Source organism: Kogia breviceps, chromosome 10 (assembly GCF_026419965.1).
Source record: "Kogia breviceps isolate mKogBre1 chromosome 10, mKogBre1 haplotype 1, whole genome shotgun sequence".
NCBI lineage: Eukaryota > Metazoa > Chordata > Mammalia > Artiodactyla > Physeteridae > Kogia > Kogia breviceps.
Genome location: NC_081319.1, coordinates 56,836,647 through 56,854,653, shown reverse-complemented (window position 1 = coordinate 56,854,653; position 18,007 = coordinate 56,836,647). Strand labels below are relative to the sequence as shown.

The following is an 18,007-nucleotide window of genomic DNA, read 5'->3' as shown; positions in this document are numbered from 1 at the left end:
CTTCTTTTTAAAGCCAATGATAGTAAACAAAACAAAAAACCTAACAGTTTTGCTTGGTGAAGTATTTCTCCAGCCACTACCTAACAATTCAGAAAATCTAATGTAAATTAGCAAAAAGCACAAAGGAATTGTCTCTAATACTCAAAAGACCCTGTCCCTGGCCAGTCATCAGTCTGCCATATTCTAAAGGCAGTAATGGATCTGTTTCCCAACTTGTGCGATCTGATGTTGGAGTTTCACATAAATGGGCCCATAGCTACAAAATCCTGGGAAACACTGTTCAAGTTAAATAGGTTCCTGTACTTCAGGACTGCTCAGAACCTTTAGTACACACAGCACACTGTACATCTCTAAAGAGGCTGTTATTGGCTACCTTAGGCATCTACACCAACTCCATTTACTGAGCCAGTGTTTCCTACGCTTCGGTCCTAGTGTCTTGTTTTTCTTAAAGGATCCACGGTTCTGAATATAAGTGGCTGGAAAACTGGAGGATACAGAAAGTAAAGAAGGCCCATAGTGGAACTGACCCTGGAACCTTGACCTCATTAATACCAAACACTCAATCAACTGAGTTCACTAAGTAGGTTTCACAGAAAGTACCATCTTTAAAATATTTGTAAGTATGGTTACAGTAGAGATAAGTAAGATTATTAATGTGAACATAAATTTTCTCTCCATAGCTTGCTCTTTGACTCCCATATCCAAGAGGACTCTGACCAGTAACACCTTTGAAACAAGACTGAAATGTACACATCCCACAATACCAAGATTTAAACTTGGAACCCTTGATAAACTGATAAATTTCCACTCCATCTTTCCCTGGTTCATATCTTTATATTAGTTGTGAGCATTTTTGACTTTCAATCTCCCCTCCCCCAGCCAAATAAATTACTATGAAGAAGGAAACGTGTCTTAAATCCCCTTTTCAAAAAAATTCCTCCCTTACCTCACCTTCAACTCTTAAAGTTTTTTAGTCTCTCAGATTCAATTTCATCAGCAATAAAACAAGTGATTTCTAAAGTTTCTTCTACCTTCAAGTCTCTTTCTATGATTTGTGAAAGATGAATTAAACTAAAAGCAAATTTATCCTCTAGCACCACCTAGTGGACAACAAATAATAAGAACTGAACTGTATTAACACATATACACCCCTAAAGCTCTGCTTTTCTGGATTACCCTAATTAAATTTTTTGAAACACATTCACTTATTGAATACCCTATGTACTAGGCACCATGCTGCTTAGATATTTAATGTCAAGTTTATAGAAAAAAAGTTCAGTTAAATGAGTTTGCTAATGTCACAATTAATAAGCAACACAATCATGAACCAAGTTTTTATGATTCCATGGTTCTGCTTCCTACTCTATAAGGATATATCCATTATTTATAAAAGCTGTCAAATCACTTCAAGTAGAAAGTATATACTGACAATTGTAATTCAGAGCTTCAAGATGCAGATCTTTTCCTGCAAGCACATCTTTTTAAAAGAAGCCTCTCAAGGGCTACAGCAACAGGGCTTGCAGGACAGGATGCTGGAAGCTGCTAAAGGAATTGTGCATGTGATCACAGGTGCAAAGCTAGGAAAATCAACTTCAGATGTCAAGTAGGAAAAACGATTTATTTTGGCTCTAAAGGGAGTTGACAGTAATTTTTACAGTGGGAGTTTCCCCTTTATCAGGCCTGGGGGTTCCAAATCAAGTTCTCACTGTCCAGTTCAGAGGAATTCACTGGATAAAAGGCCAAGGCAGGATGCTATATTATTCTTAATGCCTGTCTCATTCTTAACCAGTGGTCACCTTCAGTAAAGACCACATTACAGACGAGAGACCTGTCGGTTCATCTAAGGACACTTGGGACTCAGGGCAGAGTGCTGGCTGGTAGTCAGGAAGCGTGAGCGGAGTTCCTCTTTCAGGTGGTGGCTGCTCAGAAGAACCTAGGGTGGGGACATAGCTCCTTAGTAGTGCTGGATACTCTGATGGGCAAAATGTTGACCTGAGAAATAATTATCTAAGTGGCTACCTTAGTATGAAATACATAAGTGTATATAATGTATATAATGGCTATTGAACTCCAGACTATTAAACTTTTCAATTTCTTGTAATAACTATTTTAAACTTTGTGTTTGGAGCATTGCTCCCACACTGCTCTGCTTCTCTATCATTCCTTCTTTTTATTCTCAGCATTGTCATGACATTGAAAACATTTATCCAAGCTTTTCTGAACCCAATGTAAAGTTGTCCCTCGGTATCCTATCCATGGGACACTGGTTCTAGGATCCACAGTGGGTACCAAAATCTGCATATGTTCAAGTCCCACAGTCGTCCCTCTGTATCCTCGGGTCAGCATCCGTGGATTCAACCAACAATGGATAGCGTAGTCTACAACCTGTGGTGGCCTCAATCCACAGATGTGGAACCCGCAGATACCAAAGACCGACTGTATACTTACTGAAAAGGATCCTTGTATAAGCAGACCTCCACGGGTCACAACCCCATTGTCCAGGGAATCACTGTATTAGTAGACAGACTCTGGGTGAGGACCTGAGAGGCAACTTGTGTTTCAATGGATGACTTCAGGCTAACCACACTTTAGTAGCTCAGCAGGGTTTTTGTTTTGCTCCCCACCCACACCCCCCACCCTGCCAACCCCAGTTCTTGCATTCTCAGCTATTTGCTGAAAATTAAAGTTGCTCCAAAAGTATTAGACTTATGAGAATTAGTAGATGCTGTAAAGTTCTGTTTTAATAATTCTAAAAATCAAGTCTCCTGTCATGTCTAAATTAATCAAATTATTATGTTAAATGAAGTGGGAAACTTAAAACCTGAGTTCTCTTTAAACTTTACAGAGAAAAAAATGACTTAAGGAAATTGAAGGAAAGGAAGTCTGAAAGAACAGCTTTAATAAATTAATAAACTAATAAGGTTTTTAAAAATTAGCTTTTAAACAACAAAATCATATAATTCTGGGATTATGCTAAAAGTATACAATTATCATATTTTAGCAAAAATGATTAAAGGGGAAGATAAAGGTGAATTTTCAGATAATGTAACTCTCTAAGTAGTTGTAATTTATGTCAACTCTATGATTTAACACTTAGTTATAAATCCTACATATGATGCACACAGCATGCTGAATTTCTCAATTTAATAATTCTGTAATACCGTTTGTTTGGCTTTTTGTAGCTCTATTTTGAGATCTCTACATTCTTTCCTCATCAGTTCCAGTTCTTGTTCCAAACCATGGATCTTCAGGTCACAGCTCAACTTTTCCACCTCCCAGTTGGATGACGGTGGATTTAAATTTCTTATCACTACAAAAAGGATGGACATTAAAATTATTTCTGACTTCTACATTGGTTGCAATTCAAAAAAGATTATGCTAATAAAATGCAGGTTAAAAGAAAAACCAATATAAAACATGCACAATTACTAAGTTTCTGAAAAACAGTAATTACTTTCAAGTATCTATGCTAATAAGAAATCTAGCAATCTTATTTTAGCATGTATTAATTAATTACCCCATCCCTGATTTTTGGTTTAGGTTAACGAGCAAATTTGTCAGCCTGAAACTTTAAAATATACAACACATATCAAGCATATGCTGACATTATAGATGGATGAATAATCTATATACGTCAAGGTTAAGAGTGATAAGAATTAAATGAAGTGGGTAAACTGATGCTCACTCAGCTCATCACTCCATCTAGTCCCTTTAGAAAGTATAAAGTTTGACCATCAGGTCTAGATCATAACTTCCAAACAATTTTATTCATAAACATTCCACTGTACAAACTCAATACCACTGGATACGGACTAACCCTTGACTTGGTTCCTTAGGCTCTGTACACAGAAAAAGCCCTGATTAGCTGCCATGAGAGATCTCACCTCAACCTCCCATCAAAAGGTCTCTCAGAGGCCTACTCGTCAACTTGTCTCAGAGTGAATGTGCATGAGAGCAGGCTAATACCCATATCCCCCACTCTTAACTTTTCAACATAGCATCTCATCTGCAGATTGTAACAACCTTTAGGGGGGGAGCAACTGTAACTACTCAATGACAGGGCGTCTAACAGTGGGCAAGAAGCTTTGGAGAGGATGGTGTTCTACTCCTTTCTTCATCTACTTCACTGCAAACTAGCCCTGAATAAAAACCATCAAATTTTCTCTAGGAAAAGTACAATTTATATCCAAGGAAAAGTTAAAAGTTGATATTTTGTAAAAGCGGAGCAATTAATATAAGCCTAAAAATTAAAAAAATAAGTCCTTAGGATACAGATATAGAAAACCGATCATGGCTATAACACAGGAATGGAAAAATGTATTAATTGCATTAGAATAATTATAACAAGTTTAAGTGGCCTACCCTGCTGAGTTTCCACCTCTGTCCTCAGCTGGAGGAGTTCTACTTCTTTAGATTGTAGCTGTTCATTCAATACTTTCAAAGATTCAGAGTTGTCTTTATTCTAGTTAAGTAGAGAAAATGCCAAATTACATTCAATAAAATCTATAGGTTGGTATTATACATTAATTTTCAGGTAGATGTTGAAAAAACTGATTCTAGCCTTTGAAAAGCAAGGCGGGAAATGAACTCAGTTTTTCACTAATCTCTTTTTCTAACTTAGGACATATTATTCACTGGCTTTTTAAAAAAACACAGTGATAAACTCTACTAAGTCATGATTTTTCAAAAGAAGTTAGTGGTGTTAGATGTACTTAAGACCTAAACATCAAAAAAAAAAAAAAAGACCTAAACATCATTACACATTGAGTACTTATTTTGTATAGAAATAACTTACAAATATTCCTATCAAAATTTTCTATTTTTGCCTTGAGCATGCAAATTTTTTCTCTAATAAGTGTAAATATCTCTCATTTCTAATTTTAACCTCTTGAAGGAGAAAACTCATTTGCAATATACAGATACCATCCCTTTCAAACCAACTTACCATTTTATCCAATTTGCTCTTCAAATTATCTCTGTCAATGCAAACCTCTCGATATGCATGATAGGCCTTATTCACTTGTTCTCGTCCCACAGAACTTGTTTCTTCATCCTTTCGAGCTCCTATAAGCTAATGGTATAAAATTAGTAGACAAAGCTTAAGAGGATATTCTACATAAGAAAATAAGTCAGTCTTCTATGGGTCCACAACTTACCTTAATTACTCTAATGCAGGGAATAAAGCCTGGACTACAATTAAGCGAACATTTCACTTCCACACAATTAAGCTTTACTGGTTAAGAAAGTAAAAAGTACAGAACAGATATTTTTAAAACTCTTTTTTCAGGCTTTTACTTAATCAGTATCTTATACTTTGTAGTAACTATTTATAATATTAATTCGTCATACTAAACACAGTATATCATTCTTTTATAGTGCTTATGTGTTTTCCAAGCCAGCACACAGTATTTAATTTCCATCATCAGAAAAGTATCAAGTTAGTGTGTACCTGACATTTTAAGGAACAGACGTGTTAGTTCAAGTCCTATATTATTCCAGAAGAGAAATTATTAGGATTGTTGGTCACAAAGTACAGAAATATTTCCAATGGTACTTATACCAAATCACATTTTTCTATTGACTTTTAGAATAAACCTAACTACATGCTCCAAAATGTTACCTTTTGTCACTCTATCCAGTATGTCACAATTTTATTTAATAGTCATTAAGAAAATCCATACGAATACAAAGAAATTGATTATTTTTACAACTGAGTCCTCTTTTCTTACTTCCTCCAAATGAGTGAAACTCTACCAAGCCCTATCCTTAAGTTTTCGTAACTAGATCATTTCCTTACCCCTTTGTGGAAGCTGCTGTCTGTAACGTACCACTACACTGAAGATCTAAGGATCATAAACTATGATCTGAAGAAAAATGAACTAAGTTAAACTTTAAAAATAAATGGATGCGTGAGGAAGATTTCCCAATAAATGGATGAGTGAGGAAGATTTCCCAATAAGCTAAGTAGATCTGATGATTTATAATTGAATCAGCTACCTTGCTTATGTATTCTATTGACAGTTTCTGCATTAAAAGGTGTAAACAGAAGATATTAATTCATCAGTTAAATGCATTCTTATTACGTGTGTTCAAGAACAAAGGAGAACGTTGAGGTAAAGAAGATGTCAGTCCTGGTAGAATTTCAGTACTGATGAAAACATTATTAAACATATCAGAACAATGTTCCAGGAACTTCTTCCTTTGACACTTCATTTCCTTTGTTGGTATATAATTTTTTGCACATATTAAAAAATCCTGAATAAAATACATACAGCTATGAAGGTAAGGCAATCTGAAAAAAAGAGGTAATAAAAATATTTGAACTTTAATCCCTTCATGTTGTTAATCCTATTCTGCAAATGTTCACCAAGCACCATGATACGTGAAACACAGTAGGCTAAATAAAATGCCCAGGGTTTTGAGATTAGCAGTGAGTTATCCTTAGGAATTTGGTACTCATGGAAGACAGAGCAGAAAAATATTTAAAATTTCAAGTGCTTTGAATTACTAAGTCACAAACATAATGGAAAATTAATGATAAATTACCTTTTCTTCCAAAACTCTTATTCTTTTTTTTAAGAAAGAGTTCTCTTTCTCTGAATCCTTAAGTCGTTTTTTGATGTCTTCATATGCAGTGACAAGGGCAAAATGTGAAGCAACAGATTCATCTCCTGAATATATTGAGACTGGAGTCACTGTATCTCTCCTATGGGCTTTTTCATGATTCAGAATGCAAATATCATCTTCTACCAGTGCATCCATGACAGCTATTTAAAAACATAAAATAGAATCGTCTCATTGAATAAATGAGCAGAAAAAAGAAGGTATATTGAGAATAATGTGAATATTGGGGAAATGTTTAAAAACTCCTATTTCTTTTTCTTTTTTTATTGAGATACAGTTGATGTATAATACTATGTAAGTTTCAGGTGTACAACACAGTGAGTCACAATTTTAAAGGTTATATTCCATTTATAATTATTATAAAGTATTACCTATATTCCCTGTGCTATATAATATATCCTTGTAGATTATTTTATACATAGTATTTTGTACCTCTTAACCTCTGACCCCTATCTTGCCCCTCCCCCATTCCCCCTCCTCACTGGTAACCACTAGTTTCCTCTCTATACCTGTGAGTCTGTTTCTTTGTTATATTCACTAGTTTATTTTTTAGATTTCACATATAAGTGATACCATACAGTATTTGTCTTTCTCTGTCTGACTTATTTCACTAAGCATAATACCCTCCAAATCCATCCATGTTGTTGCAAATGGCAAAATTTCATTCTTTTTTATGGCTGAGTAGTATTCATTCCATTGTACATATATACCACATCTTTTTTTCTCCATTCATCTGTCGATGGACACTTAGGTTGCTTCCACATCTTGACTACTGTAAATAGTGCTATGAACACTAGGGTACATGTATCTTTCTGAATTAGTGTTTTTACTTTTTTGGATATATACCCAGGAGTGAACTTGCTGTGTCACATGGTAACTCTATTTTTAGTTTTTTGAGAAACCTTCATACTCTTTTCCACAGTAGCTGCACCAATGCCTTCTTGATGACAGGCATTCTGACAGATGTGAGATTTTATCTCATTGTAGTCTGAATTCGCATTTCTCTGACGATTAATGATGTTGAGCATCTTTTCCTGTGTCTGTTGGCCATCTGTATCTGGAAAAATGTCTATTCAGGTCTTCTGTCCATTTTTTAATCAGGTTGTTTGTTTTTTTGATGTTTAGTTGTATGAGGTGTTTACATATTTTGGATATTAACCCCTTATCGGTTGTAACATCCGGAAATATTTTCTCCCATTCAGTAGGTTGTCTTTTCAATTTGTGGATTATTTCCTTTGCTGTGAAAAAGGTTTTAAGTTTATTTAGGTCCCCTTTGTGAATTTCTGCTTTTGTTTCCTTTGCTTTAGGAGATAGATCCAAAAAAAAAAATACTGCTATGGATTATGTCAAAGAGCATTCTGACTGTTCTCTTCTTTATAGTTTCAGGTCTTACATTTTAGTCTTTAATCCATTGAGTTTATTTTTGTGTATCTTGTTAGAGAATGTTCTAATTTCATTCTTTTACATGAACTGTCCAGTTTTCCTAGCACCAGTTACTGAAGAGACTGTCTTTTCTCCATTGTATATTTTATTTGAAAAAATTTTGTTTTTTACTTAAGTACCGTTGATTTACAATGTTGTTAGTTTCAAGTATATAGCACAGTGATTCAGTTTATGTATATATAATACACACACACATATATATGCCTGTAACGTTTGTTTTGCTTTATTTCAGACAACATGAATACTAAGGGAAGGTTCTGTTTGTTGTTTTCAGGGTCTGGTCTTCCATCAGCCTATTTGCTTTTCTGATTTTATAACTGAAAGCTTCCAATTGCTCTCAACTAAAGTCAGAGTTTGGCATGTCCAATCATTTGTTTATATCTAGGATTATAGGAAAGTGAGGCAAAAATAAATCTGTTTACTACAAATCTGAGTAGTTGAAACCTATGATTCATTCTTCACCAACACCAATTTAAAAATTTCTAACCATGTAGGACAACTCCTTAAGTTAGATTCTTTGCCAGTTTATCAAGAAAGTTGAAAAATACCCCAATATCCTACAATATCCCCCCCAAATGGCAGATCCTCATAACCATAATTAACTCCTGCTGCTTCCAGTACAAAACTGCACTTTCTCCTAATGATGGATAAAGAGTAAAGTTTTCTTCCTCTGAAGGGTTTACTTTTTCCTCTCTAGATTCAACTCTGTTCCAAAATAACAGTAAACATCATTCGAATCACCTTGCTAGTAGTTGAAATCCTCATATTTCCTTTCCAAAAGGAAAGTATGGGTTATTCCCATACTGCAAACCTCAAGTAGGCATATGTATCTCTATCTAAGACTCTTTCACACACACATTATATCTTAAAAGAGGAACAAGCAGAATAAGAGCACCTGGCTAGTTAAGTGATAGGATGCAGTCTAGCTTAAGGAGAAGTAAAATTGTGCCTATCTTAGACATCTGACTTAAAATGTCTTAATATCCAACCAAATGGACAGGATTTATTCAACTGGAATCATTCTTTTTTTCCCTGAAGACAGTTGAAAAACAAACTGCTCTACAGAGTTGAAACAGATGGTGTCCCACAGTTTGTGCACTTTGAGGATCCAAGGCTATATGCCTTTGCTTTACGCAAAGTTCTTAACTAGGTCAGCAGTGCGACCTCCTACTCATTCATTTTTATCACGAAACAATCATTTACTCAGCAAGGAAAACGCAATGTGGGAGATGGCTGTGCAGTAAAATAATTGTTATGCCATAAAGGGAAGTAATATATTTGAGATAATACAGAATGCTGAGGATTGAGGGGTGGGGAGGAGGAGGAGTTTTTAAAGAAGGTACCGGAAAAGATCAAATGACTCTTAACCCTGCATTCTGGTTATTTTTATTGTACTTTCTGTACTTAAACTTTAACAGTTTGCTAACTTCCAGCAGGGGTAACAAGTTCAAGGGCCTGAAAGAGTATGCGGAAAAAGAATGAGGAGGGGAATGACAAGACTTGAGATTGGAAAAACAGAATGGAGACCAATGGAGATCATCCTTTACGATAAAGAGACTATAGGATTTGGTCTCTATTCTGTGGAATTTAAGAAAAACCTGGACATGGTTCAAGAATGTGAGGAATACTTATACAACAACTATAAAATATGTTCATAATCAAATGAACTACTTAGTATTGTGCTAAGTGTTTTACAAATGTTATCCCCATTAACTCTCATGATTACCCTATGAGGTAGGAAAATCTTATTACACCCATTCCACAGATGGAAAAACTGGGACCCATAAAGGTTATGAAGTTTAACCAAGATCGGCACAAAAACTTGGATTTCAGAGCCTGAACTATTAGTACTTTTCCCTCCCCAATGAATCTTTTACACACTAAATTCACCAAGAACTACAAAAGTAGGAACCTTTTACAAGGTTTTTAAGTACCTTATATGGAAGGGAGTGTAATGATTTAACAATGTCACATTTTATAAAGTATGATAACTGGTCATTTTTAGGATAAAATGTGCAGTCAGACTGCTTATTTTATATACTTATATCTGTGCCTATTTTATTTATAAATCACCCTAAGTTGCATATGGTCTCTCTAAATATAAGAAAACATTATTTGCCTAAAAAAGCTTTTTTCAAGTTTTATATCATTATTCTATATATTTATTCTATATACTATAAACATGACTTGGAATGCACTGTCCTAAAAAATTGCTTATCTGCCTTAAAAAGTATATGAGAAATAGCCAAGCACACCAGAGAGAAAATCTACTTGCATCACAGATATGCATCAAATTTTGTTTTAATAGTTGTCATTTAAATTTGTTATGAAATGAAAATGAAAATTTTAATTTCTATCCTTGCAAAAATAAATATAAAATCACATAAGTATCAGAAATATTAATGCTTATCATATTACTCCATACACACCCAACTTCTGGAGACTAAAAGCTGCAGGGCCAGGGAAAATGAGATCTCAGAAAGGTACCAAATAAAAAAAGGCAGATATCCCACTGTATTTACTACTATACTGAAAGGAAAACTGCTAGCAAAGTAACAAAATAGGCTATGTGTAACCTTTGGCTTTATTGCTTATGCAAGCATCCTTCTTCAACCTTATTTCTACAGAGAAGTAAAGGGAGCTGCAGTAGCCTACCTCACAGTAAAGTAAGATTCAGTTTTATATACTTTGTGATGAAATGCCTCTTCATGGGTATCCAAAGTATCTGGCCAGGAAAATTTGATTTTCTGGATAAATGGTAAAAGCCTAATTAGCTATTATTATACTTAAACTAGATGAAGCTAGCTTTAACATTTGCGAAAATTTATACTGTATCTAACCTTATTTACCATAACTTAAATTATCTTAAAATAACAAACCTGTGTTTACTTCAATCTTTAAAAAGTGAGTACCATGAGCAGAATATTATTATCAAAGATTAGAATGATCAAAAGATTTGTATTTTTTTTTTTTTTTTTTTTTGCGGTATGCGGGCCTCTCACTGTTGTGGCCTCTCCCATTGCGGAGCACAGGCTCTGGATGCGCAGGCCTGGCGGCCATGGCTCACGGGCTTAGTTGCTCCGCGGCATGTGGGATCTTCCCGGACCAGGGCACGAACCCGTGTCTCCTGCATCGGCAGGCGGATTCTCAACCACTGCGCCACCAGGGAAGCCCAAAAGATTTGTATTTTAAATAGCCTAGCAGGAATTGATAATTTTTAAAACTTAACAAATGTCAAAAATATTATCCCAAGACAAGATTAAGTGGGCCTCTCTCTATCATGAAAGTCAATGATAAATGTATCCTACAGGAACATGCAACACAATAAATGGTCTTTTACAAGAATATTCTAAGAAACTGGAGCTGACCTAGAGCAGTGTTTGCAAATTGAGGAATGGACAACTGCCTCAGAATCATTTAGAGTTCTCTTCAAAACTACTGATTGGGGCTTCCCTGGTGGTGCAGTGGTTAAGAATCCGCCTGTCAATGCAGGGGACACAGGTTCGAGCCCTGGTCCAGGAAGATCCCACATGCTGCGGAGCAACTGAGCCTGTGCGCCACATCTGCTGAGCCTGCACTCTAGAGCCTGCAAGTCACAACTACTGAGCCCGCGAGCCTAGAGCCGGTGCTCTGCAACAAGAGAAGCCACTGCAATGAGAAGCCCGCGCACCGCAACGAAGAGTAGCCACGGCTCGCTGCAACTAGAGAAAGCCTGCACGCAGCAATGAAAACCCAACACAGCCAAAAATAAATAAATTAAAAAACAAACAAAACCTACTGATTGCTAGGCTCCAGTGAAGATCTATGCAAATCAGAATGTTGGGGTGAAAAACATCAAACTGAACTGTCAGTAATCAGTCCATTTGACTTTAAGTCCCATTCCAATTTAAGGACCGCTACTGTAGTGGAAACAGAGCTAAGTGGATACTACATGATTTACAGAATCCCGATTATAACTAGTACTCTTAAACATTTGTGGGCATGGTTAGTTCTATGTTATCAGTTGGTAAACATCACCTAACTTTTCTTTTTTTTTTTTTTTGAACATCTTTATTGGAGTATAATTGCTTTAAAACAGTGTCATCACCTAACTTTTGCACAGAGATTTTGTTCTTATTACAGAAAGTTACTTCATATTCATCATTTCATCTCACCACAATAATAAAGGAGGGTGAGGTATATTTATCTATAGACAAATAAATCTATATATAATCATGAAAACATTTTACATATTTGGCAATTAGATTTTGTTTCTTTTCAGAGGTTTACATAAGTACAAATTAAAAGAGAATTAGAAAGGACTGAGATGAAAGATGTTGACAATTGCCGACATTGCTGAGAACAATGAAATTCCCAAGAATGATTAAAAGTTGCTGTGATCACCCAATTCCAGTGTGAGGGAGGAGGCATTTCCACACCATCAGCAAGCAATGCTCTGGACACCAGCTGGGTGCCCTACAATTCAACTCAATTCTGACACTATCTACCTAGAGATGGCATGGGATTCCACACGTAAAGGACTCAGTCCCACAAGACTTCCCTCTACTTCAGAAGCCAACGGCAAGCCCAGGTTGCTACCTGTACTTCTGAGGGACCAGCTGCAAACTGGAGGTTCCAATGATTCCCTCCAATTCAGGATGCCAATCATCAAGTCCAGGTTGTTACCTGTACTTCTGATCAACTGGCTGTAAAGCAGAGGTTCCCACAACCTTCTTGAATTTGATTAATTTGCTAGAGCAGCTTAGAGAACCAAAGAAACCCATTTACTCACTTGATTACTGTTTATTACGAAGGATATTAAAGGGTATGAATCAATAGCCACATGTAGAGATACACAGGGCCAGGTGCTAACAAAGGAGCTTCTGGCCTCCTGGAGTTTGGGGCCAGCATAGTGGCATGTGGAAATGTTCTGGTTCACCAACCTGGAAGCTCTCTAAACCCTCTCCTCTTTGGGTTTTTATGGAGGCCTCATTACAGAGGCATGATTGATTAAATCACTGGCAACTGATTCAACATATCTCACCCCCCAACCCTCCATTCCCCAGGTCAGTGGGACTGAAAGTTCTAATCCTCTAATCACCTGGTGAGTTCCCCTGGCAACCAGCCCCCATCCTGTGGTGCTTTCCAAAAGTCACCTCATTAACATAAATCCAGCCAAGGTGGAAAGTCTCTTGTTATAAGTAACAAAATATCCATTTATGTCACCTTGATGGCTCTGAAAAGGTTTCAGAAACTGAGGACAAGAGACCAAATATTATGGCAAAAGATGCTCCCATGGCTCTTATCCCTCAGGTTATTCCAAGGGTTTGGGGAGCTGTGAGCCAAGGAACCATGGATGAAGACCAAATGTATATGAGAAATATATTTTGGTCAGCTGAGTGACCACATATGTTTTTCTTACAAATCACAATATGAATGGAGAAAGATGGGCACAATCTGCCAGATAAGGTTGGTAGAAAAGAGAATAGTAGTTGCTGAAGGCTAGGGAAGAGATGTAAAAAGAAGAAGAAAAAAACTCAAACATTATTAATCAGAATTCATCTTAGGAGACCTTAAATTTCAATCTTTTCTACAATCAAAATTGAGAGGACCCTCAGTTAAGGTATGCTATACATACTGGGGTGTGAGAGACTAGAAAACAGAATTATTTTCTGACACCAGATTAGTCTTTTTTCTAGGAAAAAAATGATTATCCTGTTGTATTTAATCATCTTAATATTTCCTATTTATTGCTCACTAACCATATGACAGGTACTAGTGCTTCTGCATAGTAGGGGAGAATTCACCCCCCCAAAACATGTCTCTTTGGTTATGTTTTACAAAACAAGAGAGGTGGGGAAAAACTGTGAAGACCAAGTAGGAGTTACCATTTTGTAAGAAACATTCACATTTATAAGGGAAATATCCATTTGTAAGGGTGTTTCCCTCTCTCTTCCAGAAAGCGGAGGATGACCAAATGTCTAGAAACTCTTATAACAACCTTATCCGTGTTTACTGTGCTTATTCTAGGAACCTCCCATAACTGACTCTTCCCCACTCTTAACATCCCCTTTTGTCTTTAGCTGAGAATGGTAATATTTAAGGCGAGGGCTTTGACCATTTTGACAAGTTACTCAGTTCTCCTGGGTCTCTCCCATGTATACGTATTAGTAAACTTTTGTTTCATTTTTCTCCTGTTAACCTACCCTAATGTCAATTTAATTCTTAGACCAGCCAAAGGAACCTGGAAGGTGATAAAATAAACTTCATATTTTATGGCAAGACAAGAAAAATTTAAACAGAAGTTTTCTCTGCCCCTTTGGACCTCCTCCCTCCCCTTTAGTGTGTGTTGTGCATCCAAGTTATCCTACCTCCGTAGGATAACTTCCTTCTTAATGTTGTAAGGGGCCACGATGACCGACCCCATGACCCACTACTCACTTTGTACTGGCAGATCTGGATTGTATAAACTGTCAATAACACATCATTTAGAGTATAACCCTTTGTCTCAAAAACAGGTAACTGTGCTTTGACCTCTAATGGGTGCAGCAGTCCTCAGAGCATTCTAAAAGACTGTCTCCCAGTACAATCACCAAGTTGGCTCAAATAATATTTCCCATTTCTTTCTTAGACTATTGATTAATCTTCTTGTTGACATGCATGTCTTATCACCAGAGGACACCTGGCATCTACTGTGAACCAGTGCTCAGTACCAGCATGGGCTCATTAAGCCCCAACAGCTCAGATGTTCTGATGAGTTCTGATATTCAGATCTCATTACTTTTAAGTGATGATCCTAAAAATTTTATTCAGGCTGTTTTTACTTAAGACTTGGAGTCTTAAGGGTAACCGGTACATTTCCCAAGCAGGGGACCTAAGGGGATCTGAGCTGGGCAGGAGGCCCAGGGAAACATAGGTGGCTGGGTTTTTGTTAGATTTAAATTTAAAAAAAAAAGTCAATATATGGTCTGAACAAAACTTTTGCTAGTGAAATGAGAAAATAAATTAATTCAGGTCTGAAGAACAAGGGACATCAGCTCCTTCCAGCCACAAGGTATTCTCAAGTGACTGAGAACCTAGTAGAAGTATCTGAGGATCAACCCTCGTGATGTCGCAGTCCTACAGGGGAACCCACTACAACCATTAAATACTGCTCTTCCAGAGGTACACACTAGAAAGACTGACTGTCTTGTGCTCTTGATGGTGAAAACTAGGCCTCTTGTGCACCAGTGCCAAATCGAATCTCGGAGACAGTGTTTTGGGTGAAGTAGAAGAGAAAAGCTTTATTGCTTTGCCAGGCAAAGGGGGACAAAGCAGGCTCCTGCCCCAAAAAACTGTGTCCTGACCTGGGAGGATATGATGAGTTTATAGCAATGGTTCAAAGGTGAGGTTGCTGATAAGATTAGGGTGTGCACAGGGCCTGCGCTCCTCTAATCTGGTCTCAGGTAATCTGTTTAATGAGCTTCTCTGGTTCCTTTAATGTAGTCTCAGGTGGTCTTTCTCTGGTATGAAGAATGCTGACATCTTAAAGAGCTTAAAGACATTGTTATGTGTATCCCTTGAGGTGGAACCAGGATCTTGCCCCCAAGGCTGCTCCTCCCTTGTCTCTGCATCCCCTCACTTCCTGGACTAGTAACTTCGAATCAGCCCTTTGGAACTCAGGGAGAGTCATGGAGGCTGGAGTTAAGAAACGGTACAGGAAGGCTTCCGTGCCCAGGAGCCCCACAGTGTCCTGCTCAGTTTCACCCTGAGCACTCTCAGAGGCTTTACTGGGGGAGGGAGAAACCGAGACACGAAGAAGAGTAGAACTAATCCAAGAGTAACTCTTCAGGGATCGAGACAGAAGAAGCACACATCCCACCCACCTTTCTATCCTCAGGAAGTTGTTCAGAGCATATCTCATATCTGAATTAGACTACCAAATTCATAATGGGAAACTGTGCCTTAAAGGCCAAACAGCTCCTAGACAGACTGCCACCTATGGGGATGCCAGCTGGGTTTATGTATGCTTGCAAGTGCTTACTTAATTGAGAATTAAAGGATATCCTGCCCTGAAACAGCCAAGATGGGGCTCTTTTTCGGCTTTCTAAAACTGATTTTTGCATGCACAGTTAGAGAAAGCCAGCAGAAGCTAAGTTCTTGCCCTGTCAGTCAGTCTCCTGGAACACTGCCTACAGGGTCTCCTGGAAACAAGAGTGGTAAGAGTTTTTCCCATTTCTAAAATTAGATTAGCATGAGAAAATATTTGTAGGCCTAGCTCCTTATTCCTTTGAATTAGAAAGTCTTGTAAACTGTTGAAGTTTTAGAGAGCTCTCATCTTAAACTATTTTATCTATTTTAATTGGTATGCAGAAGCCCCAGAAGGCTTCAAAATGCCAAAACAGCTTCATTGAAAGATTTGTTGTAGAAAGCTAATGAAATATTAATGTTATAACAAGTACCTAAAATAAACAAAAAAATCCTTTAAGACTGATGATCCCTGGTTTGGAACTAAGATCCCACATGCTGTGCACCATGGCCAAAAAAAAAAAAAAGACAGACATAACTACTGCACTCCTCTAACCTCCTTCAAGTACTCATTCTAGTAAAACTGTCTGAATTGCCTTCCACTCTGAAGACACTATTAAGTGGTTACCATTAGAAATGGAATCACCCAGTGAGCCTGTTCAGCTCAGAGGCCAACTGAGGGCCATAGGTAAAGAATTTCTTAATCCCAGGGAGGATCCTCAAAAGTTTTTGTAAATGGATTACCAAGATGAGAGGCCACTGGTTTGACTAAACTGACCAGAGCTGATATTCAGAGTCAGATAGGAATTTTTTTTTTTTTTGGCGTTCTCCTCTAAGCTCAGTGAGGGAAAGAACATTCCAACATAGGTGGATGGGTGGGTCTTGATATCATTGCTGTGGCCATGCAATTCTTTGAGTAATTAAAAACAGCAGTCTTTTTTTTTTTTTAATTACAAAATCCAGTCTTTACAGAACTAGAGGTGTGGCTCCACAAACAATTTAAAGCCCACCAGTCCATTTACCACTCCCAAAACCTCCCTTTGCTTTTTGGCTAAAATACCACTGGTTTTTAATCTGAGCTTTCCAGATACAAGGAAACCTTTCCCCTCGAGCTAATTATGACTTACAGCAATTTGGTAAATTACACCTTTGTAAGTAAAACTGAAACATTTATCTTTTCTCACTATCCAACTGTTCCCTCCAGAAACTGGAAACTCTTAGGTTCCCAGCACCTTTATCAGGTAAATAAGGAAGGCCACCTCCTGATAGGTACAGGAATCTCAAGGTATTTTGGGGATCTCAAAAAGAGAGAACTTCACCCAAATCTATAGATATTGCAGGCAGAATCTGTGGCAAGCCTTTGGTGTAATTTATCTGGCCTTGAGAGGTCTTTTAAAAGTTTAATCTAAGATTCCTTATGAAAAGTTCCAACATAGCCAATTTATGAGTCTATGTGGTCAATTACAGACTTATTTCACAAACAAATTAATATGGCTATATTTGGTAGAAGGGTAATTTTTGAGAGAAAAAGATTACGTTTCAGTGGATATTAAATTATAGTTTTGCTAAATGAGGCTTTTTAAAAAATATTTACCACCTAAGACTCACTTCTTAGATGGCTCCTTGTTGTTATGCTTTATTACTGTAAAGTTTAATTGAATTATTAAAACAACACTCTAGTTTGTTTCTAAAGCTGATCACAATAATCTATTTTTGGATGAAGATCAGATTCACCATAACCTGCAACCAGGAGATTATGCACACTGGAAAAGACATCAGATAAAAGACCCTTTACAGCTATGTTGGAGGAGACCATATTAGGCTTCCTCTCCTGAATGAACTGTAACTCCTGCCTCTGACACCTGACTTCGATTAAGGAGGACCAGCACTACCAGACCAGAACAAGAAGACAATGACATCTGAAATAGACAGCTGATGCAAGATGACCCAGGCC

The 18,007-nt window shown here is 37.2% G+C and overlaps 1 protein-coding gene across 1 annotated transcript in view; it reads right to left on the bottom strand.

Annotated features, from left to right (window-relative positions):
• The window catches only part of AZI2 (5-azacytidine induced 2), a 33,755-nt gene that overhangs the window by 11,349 nt on the left and 4,399 nt on the right, over nucleotides 1–18,007 (bottom strand). The window contains exons 2-5 of the mRNA XM_059077445.2: nucleotides 6,547–6,767; nucleotides 4,946–5,071; nucleotides 4,363–4,462; nucleotides 3,162–3,310 (exon numbers count right to left, since the gene is read on the bottom strand). Coding sequence (XP_058933428.1) covers nucleotides 3,162–3,310; nucleotides 4,363–4,462; nucleotides 4,946–5,071; nucleotides 6,547–6,762 — 591 coding nt within the window. The 5' untranslated portion in view covers nucleotides 6,763–6,767. The remainder of the gene's footprint in view (nucleotides 1–3,161; nucleotides 3,311–4,362; nucleotides 4,463–4,945; nucleotides 5,072–6,546; nucleotides 6,768–18,007) is intronic.